A 24,783-nucleotide genomic window follows, 5' to 3' on the forward strand; every position below is an offset into this window, starting at 1 on the left:
CTGAAGCAGGGGTGGTGGTGGAGACATATATTTGAAAATGTTTATGAAAACATATATTTGAAAATGTTTATGAAAAGTCTCTGAAGCGATGAACATGTTTAAATCAATTTAAAACCTCAAAACCGATTGATCACGCAATGCTCTTGTGGACTGAGCAGTAGGTTGCGGCTGTTTGGGCAGGGAAAGAGGGGACAGTCAAAGGCAGTGACAGGACAGATCTTCGATGCTCGCCATTTAAGGAGGCCTGGCGGTGCTAACTGAGGTCAAAGCTGAGCCCGAAAGGTCTACAGTTTTGGAAATCTTATACAAAGTCGCAGGGCGTGGGGACCAATGGGCTGCGGCGGGCTTGCTTTGGGAAAGCTTCCATTTGAAACTCTCTCCTCACTGGGGGCCTGGCCAGCCTGATGCCGCAGGAAGCCCAGGGTGAGCTGGGTGGCTCTGGGGCTCCTCTTTCCAAAAACTCACCCCTGCTGAGATAAACACTATTTTCGGGAAACGCCAGAAGTGTTAGGTTCCTCTCAGGTTAGAAGTTTAGTCAAAGGCCACCCTGCAGTGGTCTTCACAGGGCAGCTGCTCCGATCCTGGCGGGGAACCACAGATCCGAGCTGCTGGGAGAGGTGCAGGCCCAGGTGGACGCCAGGAGGCGGCAGTGCCTACCTCACCTGTGATTTTAGGATTCCCCGGGCAACCTCTCTCCCGTCCTTTCCTGTCAACAATGGGAGGTTTACCACGGATCGGGTATCTTACGGGCACAGAATGCTTCCCTGACCACCGACATCATTTGAACCCGTCCACGTTCTGTTTTGTGTTAACGTCAGAAATCAGTCCAGACAGGTCACATGCATAACTGCTAACCAGGCTGTAAGTCCAAGCCTCTTCCAAGGGGCCTAGCAGGAAAGGCACAGCGGTTTTCAGAAAAGTCAGCCATGAAGGGGTGGCTCTGAGTCAGAGTCAATTAAGTGACAACTGGGCTTGCTTGTTTGTGTTTTAAACACAGAGACTTTAGAGGGGCCCACTTAGGAGGCATATGTGTGTGTTTAATATATATATATATATATCCTATGAAATCTCTGAGGGAAGCCAGTCTAAGGTAACAGCCTCTCAGAGGGGGGCAAGTGGAGGCTGGCGTGGAGGTGAGACTACATGTTGATAAGGGCAAAAATAAAGCTGGGTGCGTGGGCTGTAGATGACACCCTTCTGTCTTCTCTGGGGTGAGAGCCAGGCATTCACTCTTGGCAAACCACTCTGTGCCGACCAAGTCACAAGACTGCACATAGGAAGCGTATAGAAAAGACAAATCAGGAACATTTAAGTTTGGTCTAAGTAGAAATAACCAACCGCTCAAATGGAGCTTCCACATGAGTGGCACCTGACATACGTGTGTGTGTGTGTGACATAGCAGTCCTACAAAGCTCTATGCAGGATGCCATGCTTTTCTGGAGAAAAAAGGGCAGAAGGGGGTGTAGGGGAGAAGCCGAGAGACAGGGAGAGTGAATGCGTGGGGCGTGGACAGAGCTGGAGGGGAGGGGCCTCATGAAGCAAAGGGACCCTACTACCTGGGGTTGGACTCTTCTGGAGGAACCTTCCAAAGAGAGAGGCTGAGCAGCTGTGGGCTTCACGGGCTGACTTTCTAATTGTTTCGTCCCCCACGGCCCCCGTGGAGGCACAGTGGTGGCCCTGACATGGTTTGTGTTGGGGGTTACGTCTTGGGTCTTGTCTCTCTCTCTTCCTCTCTCTCTCAGTCCAGCACAAACAAGGAGTTTGTGGCTTCCTCCCGTCACCGCGTGGCCATCGCGACCGCGCTTCCCTTGGGTGAGAGCCTTGGCAGGCGAGGCACTGCCCAGCTGTGGAAACCCTGACCCCGGATACGAAGCGTTTTCACTCGGAAATCCTTTCCTGGACGTCAACGGCCTGTTTTAAGGGCAGGGACCTTCTCCACAGCGGCAAGTTACAGTGGAAAGGGAATATTCTAGTCTCAGACACACAGACACAAACGGCTATGTCCCCTTAACTGTGTGTGTGTGTTCGCACATTTTTTAATTGCAGGAAAATATAAACATACATCATTTGCCACTACAATGTCCCAGTTTAACCTTTTAAAACGTACAACTCACTTCCAAGCACTGGGCTGCACACCCTCCCCCATCACTAAAGCCAACCTCACTGCCGTCCAGACAATCTGACTCATGACGCTCCTGTAGGACAGGTAGAACTGCTTCTGTGGGTTTCCAAGACTGCCCCTCTATGGAAGTAGAAAGCCCAGTCCTTCTCCCACAGAGCGGAGGATGGTTTCGAACCACCAACCATGAGGATGGAAGTCCCACACCACCAAGGCTCCTCTGACCACCACTACCCATTTCTAAAAGTCTCTCCCATGAGAAACACACTGCCCCTTAAGCACGCACTCCCCTTCCCCACATCCCTCTGCCCCCCGAACGACTAATAGACTCTGTCTCTGGCTGAGCCTATAGGCACTCATAACCAAGGCGGCCTCCGGTATTTGTCCTCTGAAGCCGACTGAGGTACACTCAGCATGCTTTCCCCCAAGTTCTCCCCTGGGACTGCATGCACCAGGACTTGGCTTCTCTGACTGGCTGTTGTGTCTATCTGTTCCTCTGGCGAGGGACACGTGGGCGGTTCCCGCTTGCTTTGGCTCCACGTTAATGGACCCTCGTGGGCTTTTTGAAAGCTCGCTTTACACCCTTATGCTTTCACGAAAGACACTCGTGCCTGCTTTGGCTAGCCAAAAGAAATCGGGAGGGAATGTCTGTTTTTTTTTAGATTTTTGAAAATTGATGTTGGCACTGAGCTGTCAGAAGCAGCACACGTGCTGAACAGCAAGATGGCATTATAGGGCTCCTTCCGTGGGCACTACCCTGTACACTCGCTGTGTCTACTTCATACGGTAGTTAGCGTTGCAGTCCCACTTGCCCCAATGGCACAGTGGGGTATGTACTGAGTTGTTAACCTGAAGGTCGGTGGTTCAAACTCACCGGCTTCTCCGAGGGAGAAAGATGAGGCTGTCCACTCCTATAAAGGTTTTCAGCCTCAGAAAACCAAAGGGGCAGTTCTCTCCCTTTCCCGGAGCCAGACTCAGTCAGTTGCTACAGGTCAGACTCAATGGCAGGCAGGTTGCGTCTGGTTTCTGAGTTTCATCTTGGGCTCTTGGGGTTCTTTGGCGTGACTTTGTAGGTTATTTTCTGGGTCCAGAAAGCCTCAAAATGTTTCCCCACATAAATTACTGGTGAGTCTTCACTTCACACTATTTTGGCTTCTCAAAGCTTTCGTGGGAATGCTCTACTTTAAGATGGCGGGTGGGGGGGGGGGAACCTGTACCCACAATTCATGGTTCATTCATTGGTCCATCAGTGTTCTGTCTGTTTTGCCCCTAATGTTAATCAGAATCAGTTCATAACAAGCTTTCTCTGGTTTTCCCACGTCTGACAAGCAGACTTCTCAAGCATGGTTCCAATAGGCAGTCGGTCTCCGAGCTTTCAATGAACAAAGTGCAAATCTGCCTTCTCTCCGAACCCACTAGCTACTCTCTGGGGAGAAAGACGAGGCTGTCTGCTCCCATAAAGAGGTACAGTCTTGGAGACCCATTGGGGCAACTCCAGTCTCTCCTGTAGGTCCACGATCAGTTGGAATCCACCTGGTGGCCGCGGGTTGTTTAAGGAGCCCGATTATGCCGTGGTTACGGGCTCGGCTGCTAACCGAACATCTGGTGGTCGGCACCCCCAAGACAGATGTGGCAGCCTGCTTCCACAAAACACTTTCAGTCTAAGAATGCTGAAGGAGCAGATTTCCTCTGTCTTTCAGGGTATCCACGAGTCACAACTGCCTGGTGGCTCTGTGTTTTTCGCTGCTTTCAAATGGGGGTGTTTCTCCGATGTCCTAATAGGTAAGGGTGTGGCCTTCACAGTTAAAGTTCGCCATCCCCTCCACTCTCACAGAATCTACCCGTGGGTCACCGTGAATAATAACTTGGAGCCACTATTAAATACCACCGACGGCCGTGGGCTTAGTCACTTACGTTTCAAAATGTTCCTCTGCTCCAATTCCTCCGCCGTGGGTCTCTGGCTCAGCCGCCTACGGAAAAAACCCAGGAAAAGTTTTTGGACCATATCATATCCTCCTTGGGTCATTAACTTCCCCAGCCGTTGAAGACACGAGAGGCAGAGCCAACGGACGGAGTTCTTGTTCCATCCTGCGCTCTGCGAAGACTGACTCTCCCCAGCAACGCCTCCTTCACAGTTCCTCAATTTCAACCCCAGGAAAGGCCCAGGCCCCACGTCACACCAAGCTGACCCTCCCTCCTCCTTCCTCCCTTCACCGGCCCCTCCCCTGCCCTCCAGGCAAGAGGGCTGTAACTCAGCCTGAATTCTCACAGGATTCCTGTCTTTCCCTGTGGTCTCTGAACTCTCGGGGCCCTGGCCTCTGCTTCCCAGTTCTCCCTCAGGGCAGGGGCTGAGCTCACGCCTCGCTTGCCCAGACCCAGTTAGCCCACGAAGAATCAGGCTGAGCCTGCGGGATGTCCCTGCCAAGAACAATAGCGGCTTTTCTCCACCTCCCCACCCATCGACACCAGCCTGATTAGACCATCCCGTGACAAATGAATAGCAGCAGAAATGACACTCCGGTTGCCAGACACCTCACTGAGCGACAGCTAAGGAAACCCCACAGCAAGGGCATGAACTTGCAAGGGAGCAATGGGGCCAGGGCAGGGGAGGGGAAGCGGCAGCAACAGAGCCCGTGAATGGCACCGGAGGGGAGAAAGACACCCTTGGTGCACCCACAGAACGATCCAGGATCGGGCAACACAGAGACCACAGAATTGAGCACCAACAGAGACATCTATACTTGTCTTTGAAGCCCTTGGTAATTTTTTTTTAAGACTCCCTGGTGGTGGAACCCGTCCAGTGCCTGATCACTAGCTAAATGTGGTTCAAATCCACTGAGAAGGACCTCAGCAGCAAGGTGTGGCCATCCGCTTCAGAAAGGTCAGCGCTTTGAACAGACCTAAAGCTCAGGTCTAGTCTGCACGCGTGGCGGCCACAGGGTCGCCGGGAGTCATACCAGGCTTGGCAGAAAGCGGGGCCTGTGGGAAACTTGGAAACTGAGCCCCCGTCCAAATACCTGGCGCCCACCTTTCAGATAACTTTACCCTAATATCGTGCAAAAGAGAAGCCAAGCTTGTCCAGTCATTTCCCCAGTTTCTTCTTTTTCTACCGAGTCTTGGTGGTATAGTGGGTTATATGTGGAGCTGCTAACAACAAGGTCAGTGGTTTGAACCCATCGGCCACTTAGAGGATGAAAGAGGAGGCTGTCTATTCTTGTAAAGATTTAGTCTCTTGACACCCACAGGGCCAGTTCGACTCTGTCCAATAGCATCGCTGCTAAGTCAGAGTGGGCGGAATAGTAGTGAGTGAATTAGTCTGTCTACATGTAACACAGCAAGAACACCAGGGACCCAGGGAGGCTCTCAAATACCCAAGTCCTTGTACCCAAGTACTAGTTTTAACTTGCGGAATGCGCTCTCCCAGCTGCTGATGGAAACAGGAATGTTTAATAGCAACTGCTCAGTGGTGGCCCCTTCAAGGAGCGTCCAGGGCATAAGCCTTACCTGCTGCACCCCCAGATCTGCCTCCGGGTTTGGAAAATATTTAATAAGCAAGCAGTGTCGAGCATTCTGCTTCGCCCACTAGGATAAGGTATGTGAGTGAGGAGAAAATTCTGGAAGGGTTCTCGGAGCCCTCATTGGGACCTACGAGGTAGGAGGGAAGAATAATAGGTGGAGTTCTTCTCTGGATGCCAGCAGACATTGTGTCTCTTATGGACTATGAAGAAAAGACGGACTGTCAATATGGTGCCCAGGGGACTGTAAAATAGATGTATATTTAAAATCCAGTGAATATGATCACTTGTATTGCTCTTTAGTATCTCTACAGAGCCCTGGAGGCATAGCCTGTTAGTTACACACCAAGCAGTCAGTTACTTGAACCCACCAGTCACTCTGGGGAAGAAAGACGAGGCCATCTGCTCCCAGGAAGATCTGTGGTCTCAGAACCCCAAAGGGGCCTTTCTACTCTGTCCACAGGGTCCCGACGGGTCGGAACTCACTTGATGGCAATGCGTTGGTTTGACCCTGAGCAAGCAAACACCAGAGTTTCTGATACCCAAGGGGGTGGGTTAGTCCATCATAAGGGGTGGGGTACTGATTATTAAGTAAGCAAAAAGACTCCCACACTAATCTTGTAATCCGATACTAGCCCTCAAGGAAAGGCTTCCATGCCGGAGAACAGGGTTTTGGTCAGACTCTGCTCTGTGAACTCTAGAACCAGTTGGAATGTGGATTCCCACGTGCTTTTAAGTTGAAATGAACGTTTTCACATTTTTCATTCATGTTCTCCTGCCAGCATCCCGTTCAGGGATGGTCTATCCCCATTGCCAAGGGCTACCACACTGGTTGGAAAGCCGCCATATTGGCAGGCATGTGTTTGGACTTAGCGGTCTCTAAGGTCTTTCTAAAATCAGCCTGTAGGAGGAAACTCGGGATGATCTGATAGGATGTGTCATGGTTGTGCAACGCAGCTTACTGGCTCCAATTGGATTCACCTTAGAGGACAGCCTTAGAGACTCACTTCTTTTCTCTAAGAATACTTATTCCTTTTACCAGGTATGGTGTGCTAATACCTAGGCTTTAAATAGCTAGAATTCTGTGGATAGATGGGTAACTCTAAGACCAGTGGTTCAAACCCACCAGCCACTCTCTGGGAGAAAGAGGAGGCTTTCTGCTTCTGTTAAAAACTCATGACAGCCTTGGAACCCTTATGGAGGGTCCTTGTCAGTTGGGGTCAATTGAATAGCAGTGGGCTTTGTATATTAGGTCTCGACACTGTAGGCAAGCTTTGGACTATGTGATAGTCAGGTTTATGGTGCCAACCTGGCCAATAGGAACATGTGGAATTAATCAGGTCACAGTTTAGTTGGAGGGCAAAGACATAAATAGCTCTGTAAGAACCACTCCCCCCCCCCTCTTGCTCTCTGGTGATCAGAGTGTGCTGAAGCATGCTGCTGCTTTAGCTAGTTCTCTGCCTCAATCTGTGAGCTGCACTACCTGTGGGCCAAGTCAACCCATGGATCGTGTCCCTAGAGCTTGAGGCTGGTGGATCCTGTCACCTAGCATTGCTTTCTTTACATATCCCATCTGGGCCTGCTTCGCTAAGCTCCTGAGCTACTGGCTGTTGGTGACCCATTCTGCTGTTTGCTGCCGCTGGGCAGACTCTGCTTGCCTTGCTGGAGGGAGGACTCTGCTGTCTGCTTCCTTGACCTTGGACCCAGCAGCCCACATGAATCGAAGGACTTCCATGAATATTAACTGTTCCTTGGAAGGGAGTTGAACTGAACCTTCTGTACTGCTGTGTGGACTAATTAGCTGTTATACTCCTTCTTGTTCATAAGCATCCTGGTTTTCTCTGTAGAACCCTGCCTAACACAGACTATTAATAGCAATGTTAGTGGTTCAAACCTACCGGTGGCACCAAAAGAGCCTCCAAAATTCCATGTAGGGTTAGCTCTGAGTCAGAACTGACTCAATGGAGATGGTTTTGTGTGTGTGTGTTCCCTGGTGGTACAAACAGTTTATGACTGTCTTCTAAAGGTTGACTGTTTGAATCCACCCAGCGCCTACGTGAAAGACAGGCCTGCCATCTATTTCCCGAAAGATTACAGCCAAGAAAACCCAATGAAACAATTCTATTCTGTAACATGTGAAGTCGCCAGGAGTCAGAACCGACTTGTTGGGAAGAGTGTGTTAGTCTGGGTTGACTAGAGAAACAAATTCATAGATACTCACATGGTAAAGCAAGAACTTTATATACAAGAGCAATTGAATATGAGGAAACATTCCAGCCCAGTCCAGGCCAAGCCCACAAGTCCGATATTAACCCATATGTCTGATACCAATCTATAAATTCCTCTTCAGACTCACACAACACCTGAAATGACGCCAAATGCAGGAAGATCAGAGGCCAGTGGGTGGAAGTCTTGTGAATCCAGTGGCGGGAGAGGCATCTCAGTGCCAGCAGAGCCTCTACCTGCTCCAGGGCTCTGGCTCCATCAGCATAGCTCCATGTGTCTTGTCAGCAAGCATGTCTCGCAGCGAGTGAGCGTGTGTCCTGCCTACAGCAAACTATTTCTCTCCTTAGCACCTCTATATGAGGTCATCAATCTGCGACCTGATTGACAGGCTAAACTCCACCCCTTCACTCTTAGGGCTCAAATTGACAGCAGATCATGTTTTGGTTTATGCTTTGAACAAACCCCATTGATTCCAGATGGTGCAAACATCTCAGAGCTTGGGCTGAGGTTTTGGAGTAGGCTGAGAAGAAGGTTTGCAGAATACGCTCTAATTGTGCTTTGCAACCCAGACCTTGCCTGGTTCTGTGCTGGCCTTTTGTGGGTCTCCCTTGTGGGCCATATTGGGGGGAGGGGTGTCGGGCAAAACTACGAGATACTGAAGTTTGACAGCGAAATCCGTATGAATAACTCAGCACCCCACGGCAGGCAGACACACACGATTCAAATGAAGGCATCTGCTGATGCTCCATAGCCCACACGGCCATCAAACTCTAAACTGTAGCTAAGCCCGCCCAGAAACGTTAGCACAATTCGTTTGGCCTCATGAGCGGTTGGGATTTGGGAAATGAAGTTTGGTAAGAAAATGGGGCATAGTGACACCATAGTTACAGTTTGAGAGGGAGCGGATTTCAGTTCAAGTCCTGGCTTTCTTCCTAACCTATTTTCCTCGGGCGGGTACTGAATCCCACTAGCATATTCTCCCCACCTCCACCACCCAGGTAAATGATAACAGTAAGTTACTGCTGAGGTAAGGAGTCCTGGGGCCCGGGCTAAGCTAAGCATTGGGTGGTGAACCACACGGTTGGTGGTTCGGAGCCACCAACTGTCCTGGGAGAAAGAGGAGGCTCTCTATGAAGATGAACGGTCTCAGGAATCCAAGGAGCGGCTCTACTCTTGCTATGAGTCGGAATCCACTCTGGGGCAGTGGGTGGCTTAAGGATGATTTGAGGGTTATCTTGTACAGACACAGTTATAAGAAACACCACAGATTAGGTAGTTCGCTTGATCTTCCTGGAAACCATTTGAAGTAGTACAGTCACCAGTCCATTGGAGAGCTGAAAACACTTATTAGTTGCCACCCCCCCCCCCAAAATCAAACACACACTCACTGCCATCAGACAAATTCCGACTCATAGCGACCCTGTGGGACAGGGGAGCACTGTCCCTGTGAGTCCCCCGGACTGTAATTCTTTACGGGAATAGAAAGCCTCATCTCTCTCCCAAGGAGCAGTTGGTGGTTTCAAAGATCGCACAACGGTGCCGGCTTCACAGCTAACAAAAGATAGAGCCAGAACACGAACTCAGCCCGTCTGCCTCCCCAGCTGGACCATTTCCCACCACAGTATCAGTTAACTATCGTTGCTGTACTGTTGGCACACAGAGAGGCTTACAAGCAATACTAACGTATCAATGCTGAGTTACTCAATAAGCAAGGTAAGCATGGACTTATTTATGCCTCCTTATAACCCATTGTGGACAATTAAACATTTTTTCACTCTATCCAAGATTCTGTTTTGGAAGGGGCGGGATACAGAAGAAAAAAAAAAGATTCTACTTCTAACTATAGTTGACATCTGTCTCGCTCCCACCCCACTGCACTATCCTACAGAATCAACCCCTCATTTAAAATGTTTCAATTCTTTGGCAGGGATGGAGCACTCAGTGAGCATGGGAAGTCTGGGCTAACTTGTGCTCACTTACTAATCGACTAGGGGGCACCCCTCGAAAGCTGGAGTTATGCTGGTCGGAGCAGAGCTTTCGTAGTATGAGGTTTTCCTGCTTGGCAAGCATCAAGCAGAGCATACGGAGCAACTCGCTCTGAGTCAGTGTCCCCAGTGAACTTGGAAAGGTTCTCTCTGGTCATGGTGAGATTTTTCGTAAAAGCAGTTTCACGCGAACCTCTATTTTATGATGGCTGATTTAAGAGAACAGCACGCTCCTGTGGAATTTTGGTTCCTGCTCTGGAAAAATGCCGCAGAAACTATTGTGATACTGCACACAGCTTACAAGGGCGGCGCGATAGGAAAAACTCAAGTGTACAAGCGGTTTCCTCATTTCAGAAAGGTGAACTCTCGATTGATGACAAACCTCACTCTGGTCATACATCAACCTCCTGATGGATTAACATGTCCGCTCGTGGTGCATTTGGATTCATTCCACGAGGTCAGACTATTAATCAAGGTTTCTAGTTAGAGCAGTAGTTTTCAATCTGGGGTCACAGCCCCTTTGGTCCACCCCTAGGACCATATTTCTGATAGTTTAGGAACAGAGACACCACTCCCTTATTTGTCTCGGGGGGGGGGCGCGCCCACATGCAGATACACCCTCATACGGGGGCACCACAACATGGGTGCCAACCTGCTGAGCTGACATAGATTTCCTCTAAGGACTGTTGGTTGCATCTGTTTCTTCAAAGGTATCTGAACAAGGTAAGGAGCACTGGGGATGTAGTGGTTATGAGTTGGAACCTCACAGGGGCAGTGCCACCCTGTCCCGTAGGGTCACTAGGAGTTGGCATCGACCCAGTGGCTGAGGGATTGGTTTCTGAACACAAAGAGCCCTGCTCAGACATGCTGCACACGTATGAACTGACCCACAGTAACAACACTGTGGGTTTAACTGTGTACTGAGCTCATTGTGTCTCGTTTAGGTTAGCATGCTATTTATTACACTTTGCTTCTAAATCCCAACTCCACTCAGACCTGACGAGGTGGCGAGGGCAAACCTTCCCGGGAATTCAACGTTGACAGAAAGTGAATTATCCAAATGCAAGGTTTAATATGATCTGAGCCGTCTATCTTTAGCTTTGCCACGGCACGTGTTGAGTCTGGTTTATAAAACGTCTTGGAGCAGCAAAATCAATTCCATGCCTCGAGCGGGGTTTTCGTCTCTCTCCACCACTGTTAAATGATTTCTCACGTAGCATGAACCGAAACATCACGGGCTCCCTCAGAAATGCCACACGCCATTCATTATTACCCGTGAATCTCCTATTTCCTTTCAATGCTTAAGCATGAAGCTTGCCTTTTATTCTGATCTGAGCACCTCTACTGATACTTCTGACTGTAAGACATGACAACATAAACCAGGCTCGCTCGCGCTCTTGCTCTCTCTGTGTCTCGCAGTCACTGGGTGGCACCATTGGCTTGGGCGTGGCCGCTCCCCTAAAGCTTGGCGCTGCCAACTCACCAAGTGGCTCCTCAGGAGCAAAGCCTGGCCACTTGATTTCATCAAGATCACAACCAAGGAACCCCCAATGTGGGTGCACAAAGGGCCCCCATCCTCGGGACTCAGTCAAGGGAAATGCTTTCTTTGTCTATTTTAATTTTCTCCCCTCCTCTTTTTTCTGCACGAAAACCACAGAGTGAGGGTGGGGGAACCCCAAACGAAGGATCCAACAGGAGTCACTCAGGTTTTGACCTTGGACAATCGGGCTGCTCGGGACGGTTGCAATGAGTGGTTGTGAACTTAGACACAGCGCTGTCTCCGAGCCTGGCAGCTTCTCCCCAGAGTGGCGGCAACACCCGGGCTGCGGCACCAGGATCCGTTCTGCTGCGCAGGGCTAACGAGCCGCTGCTGGCCAAGGGCACTACTTTCATTAGCATTTACACTTGCTGATTGTTTGCACCGCTGGCCCTGACGGGCAATGTTTGGAGCCGGGAAGCTGTCTGGGCACTTCCCGGGAAAGGAGAGCCAGCTTTGGTTTCCTACATCTCAGCTCCGCAGGGAGGTGAGGGTGGGCCCCGAGGGATGGGAAGAGGAAGCCCAGGCCCTAGTCATGTGGAGAATGAAGGAAAAGCAGAGCCTCCCTTCGAAGGCTGCAGACGACCAGGGTTTTCCTAAGAGGCGTAGCTGCAGCAGAGAGAGGCACCGTGAATTAGTTCAGGGGGGGAAGCAGAATCTCATCCCCTCCACCTCCTGCGGCATCTTTCTGCAGTCGCTTCTTTGAGGGGGGGCATATCTACTGGGCCTCGGCCTCCACTGCCTCTGGATCCTAGCTGAGCATGGAGAACGGAACAGGAGCTTCCTTGGTAGTCACCCACTCCAGGGGCTCCCAGTTCTGAGGTCCACACCCTCCCTAGATGACTTCTGATTTCAACTAGCCGTTGTCTCCCCAATCAAGGCTTCTCTGTGGTCCACACACCGATTTCTCGTGGCCTTGTTACATGGCCACAGGCCAAAAAAGGAGCCTTCGGTGCGTAGGTCAGGTGTCGGGCTGTTACCTGTCAAGCCGGCATTTCAAACCCACATCGAAGAGGTGAGACTGCCTGCTCCCCTAAAGATATACGGTCTCCCAGACCCTATGGAGGATCACCATGAGTTGGAATCAACTCAATGGCAGGTGGTGGGTGGAGAATCCAAACTAAACCCACTTCCAGTTGAGCTGATGTCGACTCATAGCGACCCTCTAGAGCAGGGTAAAACTGTCCCTGTGAGTGTCCCACCCTGTTGCTCTTTACAACAGTAGACAGCCCTGTGTTTGCTCCTCGGAGCGGCTGGTAGCTCCAAACTGCTGACTTACAGTTAGCAGTCCAATGCTGAACCCTCTGTACCACCAGGACTCCTTTAAAAACCGCCCCACTGCTATCGCGTCGAGTCATACTTGCAGGGCTTCCAAAGCTGTCTCAACAGTCTTCCCCAGAGTGGCTGGTGGGTTTGAACTGCCACCTTGTGGTTAGTAGTCCAACACTTCTCTGGCAACACCACCAGGGCCCCCAAATAAAATACCTCCTTTCCCCTAAACATGCTCCCTAAAGATGATTATCTGGTGCATTTCATGTCCAGTGAACGGTGCAGGCCAGGAGATGGGGAACCCCCCCCACCCCACCCCATTCTGTATTATGTCCCTGTGGGTCATGTAACACAGTACCACAAACTACACGGCTTAAGGCGCCCCTGCGTTGGTGCCAACAATAAATGCCCTTGACTGCTAAGAGGTTGGAGGCTGGAGTCCACCCAGAGGCACCTACAGCTCCGGGAAAACGCCGACCACAGACTTCTGACAGATTCACCCTCATGAAACACAGTTCTTCTCGGCCACCAGCAGGGTCAGCAAGAGTGTCAGCCCACTGGATGGCAACTGGTATGTGGTTTCAAATAACAAAATTGCAATGTCTCATTGTTCCAGAGGCCAGAAGCCTGACACCAGGGCGTTGGCAGGGCCATGTTGTCTTCCAGGACTCTAGGAGAAGATCTACTTTTGTCTCTATCAGATTCTCGTGACTGAGACCCAAGGACCCAACGCAGTCCTTGGCTTGTGGCAGGATCACTCCAGTTGCTACACTCATGGCCATCTGGTTGTCTAAGGACACATCATACAGGACCCGGGGCTGCCCTACTCCAGTGTGAGCCCATGTTCATGCTCTGCAGCTCCCGTGACCTCATTTCCAAACAAGGTCAGACACACAAGCATCCCTTGTGAGCTGCCACATGCTTCAGAGGGAACACACACCACTGACCTGATAGCTCACCAATCGAGTCCTAGCCAAACTGTCTCTCAAACCACCCCCTTCTCCCCACACCTACTCAGGAAAGCGGGCAGCAGCATGTCTCCTGGCTACTGCCTGGACTCGGCTGTCAGCAGCCTACGCCACTCCAGCCCTCCACCCCCTGGCCTGAGCAGATGATTCTTCTTATTTTTAAAAAATCATTTTATTGGGGGCTCATACAGCTCCTATCACACTCCATCCATCCATCCATCCATCCATTGTGTCAAGCACATTTGTACATATGTTACCATCATCATTTTCAAAACATTTTTTTCCGCTTGAGCCCTTGGCGTCAGCTCCTCATTTTCCTGCCATCCCCTACCCTCCCTCCCTTATGAACCCTTGATAATTTCTAAATTATTATTATTTTTTCCATGTCTTATATTGACCGATGTCTCCCTTCACCCACTTTTCTGTTGTCCGTCCCCCAGAGAGGAGGTTATATGTAGATCATTGTGACTGGTTCCTCCCTCTCCTCCCACCTTCCCCCTCCCCTACTGGTATCACTACTCTCATTATTGGTCCTTAGGGGTTTAATCTGCCCTGGATTCCCTGTGTTTCCAGCTCTTATCTGTATCAGTGTACATGCTCTGGTCTAGCCAGATTTGTAAGGTAGAATTGGGATAATGAGAGTGGGGGGGAGGATGCATTAAAGAACTAGAGGAAAGTTGAATGTTTCATTGGTGCTATACTGCCCCTGACTGGTTTGTCTCTTCCTTGTGACCCTTCTGTGAGGGGATGTCCAATTGTCTATAGGCTTTGGGTCTCCACTCCGCACTCCTCTCATTTCACATTGATATGATTTTTTTTGTTTTGGGTCTTCGATGCCTGATACGTGGTCCCATTGAAACTTCATAATCACACATGTGGGCTTGGTTGCTTCTCAGCTAGATGGCTGCTTGTTATCTTCAAGCCTTTAAGACCCCAGATAGCCTGTGTGTTTAGAGAACCAAATCCATAGAAACCATATGTGTATAAGAGAGTTTTATCTAAAGGGTAATTGTACATAACAAAGCATTGCAACCCAGTCCAATCCAAGCCTATAAGTCCGATATTAGCCCATATGACAAATACCAATCTACAAAGTCCTCTTCAGACTCACAAAACAAAAGCAGGAAGGTCACAGGCAGTGGGTAGAAAGTCTTTGGATCCAGTGGCGTTGTAAGCATTTCAGCGCTGGCAGGGGTCTCTATGTGGCTGCTCCAGCTTCCAGGGCTGTATCGGGGTAGGTCCATGTGGTTTCTCTGCAGGGATATCTTGTAGGAAGTGAGCATTGTCAATGGAATGTCTTCCAGGGAGTGAATAGAGAGAGAAGTTGTCTCCCGCTTCCAAGGAAGAAATACAGGATTTCCCAGAATTCTCAGGAGGCCATGCCCACACAGAGGCTTCATTGACTATGATCTGATTGACAGGCTAGACTCCACACCTACACTCTTAATCCTCAAATTGACAAACGATTATATAACTACCACAGCTGGGCACCATTAGCTTTCTTCACAATTGCTTATGCACCCATTTTGTCTTCAGTGATTGTGTCAGGAAGCTGAACATCACAGAATGCTAGGTTGTTAAAACAAAGTATTCTTGTGTCGAGAGAGAACTTGAGTAGAGACCCAATGTCCATCCAACAGATCCTTCTAAGACAGTGGTTCTTAATTTTCCTCATGCCACGACCCTTTAATACAGTTCTTCATGTGTGGTGACCTCCCCCAACCATAAGCTTGCTTTTGTTGCTACTTCATAACTGCAATTTTGCTACTGTTATAAATCGGGCGACCCCTGTGAAAGAGCCGTTTGACCCCCAAAGGGGTCGCAACCCACAGGTTGAGAACCGCTGTATTCTAAGAGCAATCCACTCACATCACTCCTTGCGTAAAACAGCAGGTTCCCTCCCCAAAATCTTCTCCCTCTGCCCTTCAGATATACTGATCTCCTCTCAGTCCTTCCAAATTGGCACATACTGAGTCCTGGTAGCGTAGTGGCTATGTTTTGGGTGACTAACTGCAAGGTTGGCAGTTTGAAACCACCAGCTTCCCCCCAGAAGAAAGACTGGTAAAGAGTTTCAGTCTTGGAAACCCACAGGGGAAGTTCTACCCTGCCCCACAGGGTTGCTATGAGTTGGCACCGACTGGATGGCAGTGAGTTTGGTTTTTTCATTTGGTTCCTGTGCTGAAGGAGTCCTGGTGGCACAGCGGATTGGCTATTGAACTGCCAACGACAGAGTTAAGGCAGTTCAAACCCACCCACTGCACCGTTGGAGAAAGATGAGGCTGTCTGCTCCCACAGAGATTTGCAGTTACAGGGACACAGAATTATTTAGTGTGGCTCTTCTAGCCAAAGTCTCTAACTCCGACCAAACGACCTTTCCCTGCATGGGTGCAGGAAGAAACTGATAGGATTCCCCTGAGTCATTGCAAACAGGATTCCCTGGAGTGGCATCCTGCTGTGTATAAAACGAGCCCTCAGAGAAGCAGGAGGAGGGAGTCTCATTACCACCGAGAGGCAGGAGTATGTCCGCTGGACCGGAAACCCCTGTGCAGTGACCCTCCTGGATCCAGGTGACAGTTACACCCTCAGAAGAGCAGCAGCAGAACCAGGAGGCTGATCATGGAACAGAGTGACGGACTTCTGAGCCCATGGAGCATATGAAGCTGCGTGCTTTGGTGCAGGAGGCTGGCTTGCAAAGTAGGGTGCCTCTGGGCACTTAATTGGGGAAGTTGGACTAGAGGGTGAGTGTCTTTGGACTGGGGTGTCTCTGGACATGCAATTCGGGGCTCTGGGCTTGCTGACCCACAGAAACGGAGCTGAGAGCCTTCGGGCTGACTCATCAGAGTGGTTTTTTATCGGCAGACTTGACAGAACTTCGTCACATGTCCTGAGAAACAACTCAACCCTGAGCAGTTCTCACTGGCATCACAGCTTGTGAACTGTCTTAACAAACCTTTAATCATGAATGCTGTCTGTGAATGCTGAGTAGCCATGGCAATGGATATTAGAACTCAGAGATGGAAAATAGAGAATATTCATTAAGACAGCAGTCCTGGCAGCCTCAAAGGACAGCTCCACTGTGCCCCACAGGCTCATAATGAGTTAAAAATCAACTAGACGGGAGTGGGTTTGTTTTGTTTTTTTTTCCTATACCTATAACATTCTGTGTGTCCTCACCCCCTCTTTTGTTGGTCTGACCAACTTGACAATATCCATAAGATGGAAAATTAAACAGGAAATATCGCTTCCTCTTGGTTAAGGTGCCTCCGTGCAGAGCAGCATTAGCCCCGTATTTGTCAATTTCTGGTTTATTAAAGTTGTCATTACAGTATTTTGAGCTTAAGTACCCACTTTATCCATTGGACCCCCCAATACTGAATTAAGTTCTGCAAGGATGGGCTGCTGCCTGCCTCAGCCCACCCAGGGCCGGATTCAAGGTATACAACCTGTAGGTGCCCTGGGCCTTGTGCTTAGAAAAACCTCACACTTGGTGGTGTTGGGTGTGTGTGTGTGTTTCCACATGCTGCAGTCATTGTTTTAAGGAGCCCTGGTAGTGCACTCGGTTAGAAATTGGCTTGCAAACTGCAAGGCCAGAAGTTCAAATCTACCAGTCACTCCAACTAGGCTGCCTGCTCCGCTAAGGATGTCCAGTCATGGAAACCTAAAGGAATAGTTGTTCTGTCTTTTTGGGTTGCTACGGCTCAGAATCTATTTGGTGGCAATGGGCTGGGGTTAGGATTGGTTGGTCATCATTTTGAGATGTCCCAACAATTTTTGAGCTAGGACCTCTGTCTGCTCCCTACGGCATCTGCAGTGCTGGGCATGTGTGTTAGAAATTCTCATAAAATAACAGTTGAATGCCAATCCTCAGCGACCCCTGTTTATTGTGAATCATTCCCTCTTTATTTTTTTCTAGGCCACTGACCTCATGCAGTATCTATAGATATCTAGGGATGTGTAGTATCTAAAGGCTTTGGTTAGTGTTGACATTTTCATTAAGTCCTTCAATCGATGAGTATGGCATGTTTTTTCATTTATTGGTCCCCAGGGCAGTGAGGCATTGAATGTGACCATTCTAGCCAAAGTCCCTACCTCCCGCCAAATGACTTTTCCCTGCATGGGTCTGGGAAGAAAGTCAGGGAAGCTATGGATAGGATTCACCCGAGAGTCATTGGGAACAGGATTCCCCAGTATGCCACCTTGCTGTGGATAAAATGTGTTTCCCGCTTGAAAACAAACAAGACCCAAGAGGGACAATAACAAACAAATCCATTCTCTTACAATGCCCTGCCCCCTCCCTTCCCGCTGACATCTCTGCGGCTGCCCATCCTCTTAAAAAGCCTTCAACATCCTATCACCATCCAGCTTCTGTCCATACCGCTCTCCTGAACAGGTCCTCCACCTGGGAGTGATGTATCCCCAGGGGCCATTGGCTTTGTCTGGACACATTGGGGTCATGACATAGGGAGGAGTGCCACTGCCTTCTCCGGGGGTGGCGGTTAGGTACCATTGTGCTACGCATGTCCATGTCCAACAGGAAGATGCTGGGCCAGCAGCATCCTCAGGGTCACCGCTCAGTTTGAGCCCACTGTTGCAGCCAGCGTGTCCACCCACCTTGACAGCGCTCTTCCTTTTTTCACTGATCCCTACCAAGCACGACTTCTTCTACAGGGACTGGTCTTGCCTGATCACATGTTCAAAGTACACGGGACGAAGACTCGCCATCCGTCCAATGGGCATGCTGGCTCTCCTTCTTCCAGGTGAGATCAGTTTGTTCTTCTGGCAACCCATGGTGTTCAATATTCTTCATCCACCTCCTAATTCAACTGCCTTCGCTCTCCTCCTCATGCCATGTCTAGTTTCCTCATGCGTACGAGGTCACTGAAACTAAGGGCCAGGAGCAGCTTAGTCTAGGACCAACTGAAAGTCTTGTTAGCAGACTTACCTAATGCAGTCTGTCATTGAATTTCTTGAGCCCTGCTTCCATTGGCATCGTTTGTGGATCCAAGTAAAATGAAGTCCCGGACACCTTTAATCTTCTCTCTGGTTATGCTGTTGGCTGGTGGCGCTGTGAAGATTCTGGGTTTCTTTACATTTGTGGAACCAGCCTTATGGAGTCTTTGATCTTCATTAGCCAGAGCTTCACGGCCCCCGGGCTTTCAGCAATCAAGCCTGTGTCATCTGCCTAACAGGTTGTTAAGGAGCCTGCCTTCAAGCCTGAGGTTCGAGGGTAGAGACCAAGGAGGCTATTAGAGATCCTTTACTGTACAGGACAAACCACAACCAAGACTGACACAGCCCAAAGACCAGGAGTGCTGCGAACAGGCTGCATGGAATTGGCCCTTGATAAGGTTACTGCTGATGTAAGTGCCAAATCCAGCCCACACCTTCCCTGACCCGTCTCCCCACCGACATTCCTGTCGGTGAGCTACTCCCCGAGCCTTGGCTTTCGGCCTCAGATCTTCTTTCTCGCCACCTTTGTTCTTGCTCCTCAGCTGGTGCCTTACATGATGAATGCCCCCTGGGTGCCCTCTCCTCCCTTGGCTTCAGGGACAGCTCTCTGCACCCTGGTGACCAGCATGGTTCTCCACTGGACAAGTGGGGCCCTGGAGAAGCTGGTGCTTTGCTGCAAGTCTCAGCGATGGAGCGCTCCCTCCTTCCCATTCCCGCACGGTCAGCGCAACCTGCCTCCCATGAGTACCTTCACCTCCACTCCCTCCCTCACCTTACGAGAACCGGGTCTCATAGCAAGTATGGCTATGCGCGTTCCAGGCCACCCACCCACGGGCTTATGCCAAACGAAACGCGTGCAACTGTGTTCCTGTGGTGAGCAAATAGTTACAGGCAAGTTCTCTCAGGGATACACTTATCTTAGTCTCGTGAGAGCGCCTTCCCCCAAAGGCCACTCAACAGCAGTAGCTTCCAAGGGATCTGCTGGCCAGTTGGATTCCAGGCCGAGAGGTCGGCTCAGCAGGTTATGGGGACTGCTTTTTTGGAATTCCCAAAAGGTATTCTGGATAGATTTTTTTTTTTGGAAGGGCACGGGATGATCATGGTAGCTTCCAATGAAGATGTCTGAAGAAAACAGAGCTCTGCCTTGTGAGGAGGAATTGTTTCCCATCAGGACAGTGTGCCTGCTTGTTCTTGGAGGGTAGCCAGGGCTGCCCTATGAGAATTTCATTGGCAAACCTTAACCGACCCATCCAATCACCTTGGCCTTGCCCCTCTAGGCTTCTTTTTGTCCCGGAAGCTCAAAGAACATTTCAAACTCCCTCTAGGGTCCCCAAATGGCCATGTGGAAACGATGTAAGTGAAAGTGCAGAAGGGTTAAGGCTGAGACGGAGACTCGGCCTGAGATGGGAAATACTTCCAGCAACAAATGCTCGCACGTGGAAATTTGGTTCACAAAGGTGTCTATGCTTGTGATGGACCCAGCTGTCCGCTTTCTTGGGTGCTGTGCTGCCGGCGACTCTGTTGCTAGCAGGAAGACCCCGCCATACCAGCTCCCATCCTGATGCATCCCTGTTCGCCACCTGGCTGAGACCCGCTGCCTCCAGTGTTTCCTCACCTGGATGGCAAAGATCACACCTGGTTTACTCTGTGTTCTCCGCCATCAGTAAGGTGGCTGGCATGCCCAAAGTGGTCAGCTCAGTCAAGTGTTCGACATTTCTTGTGGCAAGATAAATATATGTCATACACAGCTTGGCATCGTAAACATTTCTTTTTTTTACAAGTCAGTGGCATTTAGATGCAAGCTGTGCAGCCGTTACCACCATCATCGGGTTCCAAAATGTTTATATCATCCCAAACAGAAACTCAGTAACCCTGAAGCAGTAGCTCTCTTCCATTGTGCGGGAATCACGAATAAATGCCCTTCTCTATGTATTGGCCTGTTATAGATACTTCACCCAAGAGGTAACGTCCAGCACTTTACGTGTTGTGTTGAACTGTGTGGTAGGTATATAATCGTTTGTCAATTTGAGAGGACTAAGAATGAATGGGGTGGAGTCTAGCCTGTCAATCAGGTGCAAGCCAATGAAACCTCTGTGTGGGCATGGCCTTCTCCTGAGGGTTCTGGGAACTCTGGTATTACTCTTTGGAGGCGGTAGACAATCTCTCTCTGCTCACTCCCTATGAACCATCCCTGTGGAGAAGACACAGGGAGAGAGGATGATGGAGCCAGAACTCTGGAGCCAGAGAAGCCACATGGAGACCCCTTCCAGAGCTGAGATGCTTACAATGCCACTGGATCCACAAGACTTCCCACTCACTGGCCTGTGATCCTCCTGTACTTGGCACCATTGCATGTGTTTTGTGAGTCTGAAGAGGACTTTATAAATCAGTATCGGCCATATGGGCTAATATGGGACTTATGAACTTGATCTGGACTGGGCTGGGATTTTTTTTTTTTGATGTGTACTTGCTCTTGTTTATAAAGCTCTTCCTTATGAGTGTCTGTGAATTTGTTTCTCTTGTCTACTCAGACTAACACAGACTGATTCACTCGATGTTCATCTACATGAAACTGAACTGCCTTCCTTTTTATTGCTGTCTAACATTCCGTGCTAAGTATGAAGTAAATTTTCTTTATGCATTCATAAGTCAATGAGCAGTTAGATTACTCCCATCTTGTGATGGTTGTGATGGCACGATGATTAGCTAAATGGTGAATTCCTTGCCTGGCCTACTGTTATTCTGGAAGATGTGCCCCTGAGCATAATTGAGGACTGGGGGCTTGTATGAAGGGATTCCTGTCCAAGTGGAAAAGAACCAGGGAAGAAGAGTAACAGTGTCCTGTCTATACCTCAGTGCTGGTACTCAGCAGCTCGCAGGAAGACCGGACTCTGCCATGTATATGTGTCAACATATTTATACACGAGGATGGGGATATAGATCTATGTACATATACTTATAGGGTTAGTATTAATGTAGCAGAAGGACATTGGGCCTCCACTCAAGTACTCCCTCAGTGCAAGAATACTTTCTTCTATTAAATGGGCATTCTATGATGCTCACCTTACTGACACAACTGCTGAAGACAAAGCAGGTGAATAAGCAAATGTGGTGAAGAAGCAAATGTGGTGAAGAAAGCTGATGGTGCCCGGCTATCAAAAGATATAGCGTCTGGGGTCTTAAAGACTTGAAGGTAAACAAGAGGCCATCTAGCTCAGAAACAACAAAGAAGCCAGTGTGATCACGAGGTGTGGAAGGGATCAGGTATCAGGCATCATCAGAACAAAAAAATCGTATCATTGTGAATAAGGGGGGCAATGTGAAGTGGAGACCCAAAACCCATTTGTAGGCCACTGGACATCCCCTTACAGAAGGGTCTTGGGGAGGAGATGAGCCAGTCAGGGTGCGAGGTAGCGATGATGAAAATTACAACTTTTCTCTAGTTCCTAAATGGTTCCCCTCCTCACCCACCCGCTATCAAGATCCCAATTCTACCTTACAAATATGGCTAGACCAGAGGATGTGCACTTGTACAGATAGGAGCTGGAAACACAGGGAATCCAGGGTGGATGATCCCTTCAGGACCAGAGGTGTGAGGGGTGATACTGGGAGGGTAGAGGGTGAGTGGGTTGGAAAGAGGGAACCGATTACAAGGATCTACATGTGACCTCCTCCCTGGGGGATGGACAACAGAAAAGTGAGTGAAGGGAGATGTCGGACAGGGCAAGATATGACAAAATAATAATAATTTATAAATCATCAAGGATTCATGAGGGAAGGGGAGCGGGGAGGGAGGGGAAAATGCAGAGCTGATGCCAGGGGCTTGGGTGGAGAACAAATGTTTTGAGAATGGTGAGGGCAAAGAATGTTCAGATGTGCTTTACACAATTGATGTATGTATATGTATGGATTGTGATAAGAGTTGTATGAGCCCCTAATAAAAAAAAAGAAAAAAGGAAGACCGGGCTCTGGATCCACACATTGGTGCCTTGGAAGAAAGGCCTGGCCTTCAGTGACTGAAAAAGGCCAGTCCCTAAACCACCTGTGGAGCGCAGTTTTACTCTGACACACACGGGGTTGCCTGGGAGCAGATCCCGAGTCGATGTCAGCTGGGTCTTTGTGTTAAGTCTTTCCAGTGCAGGCAGAACCTACTGCCAGTAAGTCAATTCCACCTCCCAGGGGCCTTCTAGACAGGGTTCTTCAGGCTGCCAATCTTGGCAGGAGCAGACAGCCTCCTCTTCCTCCCATGAAGCATCTGGGGTGGATCTGAACTGCCGGCTTTGGGTGAGGAGGCCGAGGCCTGACCTGCTGCGCCAGCAGTGCTCCTCAGTCAGATGGCACGCCTCGCTATCAGTCACCCCGCCCCCAGCCCCTTTCGGGCTTTAGGGTGTTAAGAAACAGCCCGGCTTCATGGAAGAGGTCAGCCCTTGCCCACGTTGTCTTTGGTCCTTTATTCCCTCCTTTGACTTGCACTGCTGCTCCGCAGTGCCCATTCCGTTGTAAGGCTGGACCTTACAACTCCTGTGTTAGCCATGCGAGACTGTGGCCCTGGAAAAGCTCAGGTGGGGTGGTAATGCGCCACTAGGAAGCTGCGCCCCACCACGGAGACAGACCCTCCACACAACGGACAGGCAATTCTGACCCATAAGGTTTTCACTGGCTGAATTTCTCAATAGACTGCCAGGCCCTTCTTCCTGGTTCATCTTGAGTTTGGAATCGCTTAAAAAACCCCATCGAGTAACAGTGCAACACAAGTCTCCGCTGGCAGAAAGGGGCTGGGGGGCTGGGCATGCGGTGTACTGGTGGGGAACTGAACTCAGGTCTTCTGCATGGGAGGAGAGAATTCTGCCCCTGAGTCTCCCATGCCCCCTATGGGTGAGGTGACAGCCAGGGACACCATGGGGACGAAGATGCTTACGTCTCATTGAAATCAGCTTTGCGATCACTGTGGGGCCGTGTGTGTGCTCAGCATCCAAACGTCTGAGAAAACGCAGCAGGTAAGCATGAAGCTGCGCCAGGCCCATTGCTGTATTCTTAGGGCTCCTGGCAATGGCCAGTGGGAGGATGTCACCTTGAAAGAGTATCCAAGTTGTTGCCATAGAAATTGAGATCGTTACTGAAGTCAATCAAAGACATCAAGTCTTCCTTTCCACAAGGCCATCATTCTCTAAGGAATCTATCAAAATCCATGCCAAGACAATGAAGTCAAACGCTAATGGATATGAGAATTAAAAACTATGTCCAAATGTTCTACCGTTTTTAATTGGCTAAGGAGATTTGGTCAGTTTTACTTTAATCTCACCCTTCTCATTTTCGTCCTTCCTTTGAGCTATCCATCCATCTATCCGGCACTTATTAATGAGCCAGTCGGTCAAATAGATCTAAGTCTGAGAACTAAGCCTCTTAGCAAACCTGACTGTGCACGGAGAATACACCGAAGTTCTCCATCAAGTATGGATTGTGTTTTACACTTGGCCCATGGCCCCTCTTCAAAATGCAAAAACTAAAGTTTAGCCTGTTCTTTTGGGAGTGGGAGGGGCCCTGTTAGCTTCGTAGTTACGTAATAGGCTGCTTACTGTGAGGTCAGCAAAGATGGGGCTTTCTACTTCTGTAAAGAGTTACCGTCTTGGAAACTCACAGGGGCAGTTCTACTCTGCCCGGTGAGTCGGCACCAATTCGATGGCGGTGAGTTTTTGGTTTTGGGATCTTGGGAGGAAGAGGGGGCTCCAATAAATAGCTCTAGTGGGCCCCTGCTGGTCGTAGTTTCTGAATGCTATCAGAAGGGACAGTACCCACTTTTAAGAGCAGAATTTTATTTTTTCATGGTTGAGGAGGATGAAGTCCACACTTAGGATGCTGGCTCTAGGACAAGCCCCCCCCTCTTCTCTCTGCATTTGTAGCCTCCGGGTGCCTGTCCCTTGGCAGTATCCATGTGGTATCTATGCCCTTCCCATTATGTTGACTTTTGTGTCTAATCTGCTCTTATTTTATTTTTAAATTTTAATTTAATATTTTTATTTGCTCTTTTTATCAATTAGAAGTGCCAAGATTTGGGATACATCTTGTTCTGATATGACCTCATTAACATAAAAAAGACACCCCATTCCCAAATGGAATTGCAGTCACAGGTACAGGAGTCAGGCATCAAATCAATACCGTGTGTGTGTATGTGTGTGTGTGTGTGTAGAGGTGGCACACTCCAATCCCTAACACA

At 49.5% G+C, this 24,783-nt stretch overlaps 1 protein-coding gene across 1 annotated transcript in view; it reads right to left on the minus strand.

Moving 5' to 3' along the window:
* PHACTR1 (phosphatase and actin regulator 1) overlaps positions 1–24,783 on the minus strand; it is a 355,341-nt gene that overhangs the window by 17,274 nt on the left and 313,284 nt on the right. The window contains exon 8 of the mRNA XM_075543124.1: positions 4,034–4,089. Within this exon, the coding sequence (XP_075399239.1) occupies positions 4,034–4,089 (56 nt within the window). The remainder of the gene's footprint in view (positions 1–4,033; positions 4,090–24,783) is intronic.

Source organism: Tenrec ecaudatus, chromosome 1 (genome assembly GCF_050624435.1).
Source record: "Tenrec ecaudatus isolate mTenEca1 chromosome 1, mTenEca1.hap1, whole genome shotgun sequence".
Taxonomy (NCBI): Eukaryota; Metazoa; Chordata; class Mammalia; order Afrosoricida; family Tenrecidae; genus Tenrec; species Tenrec ecaudatus.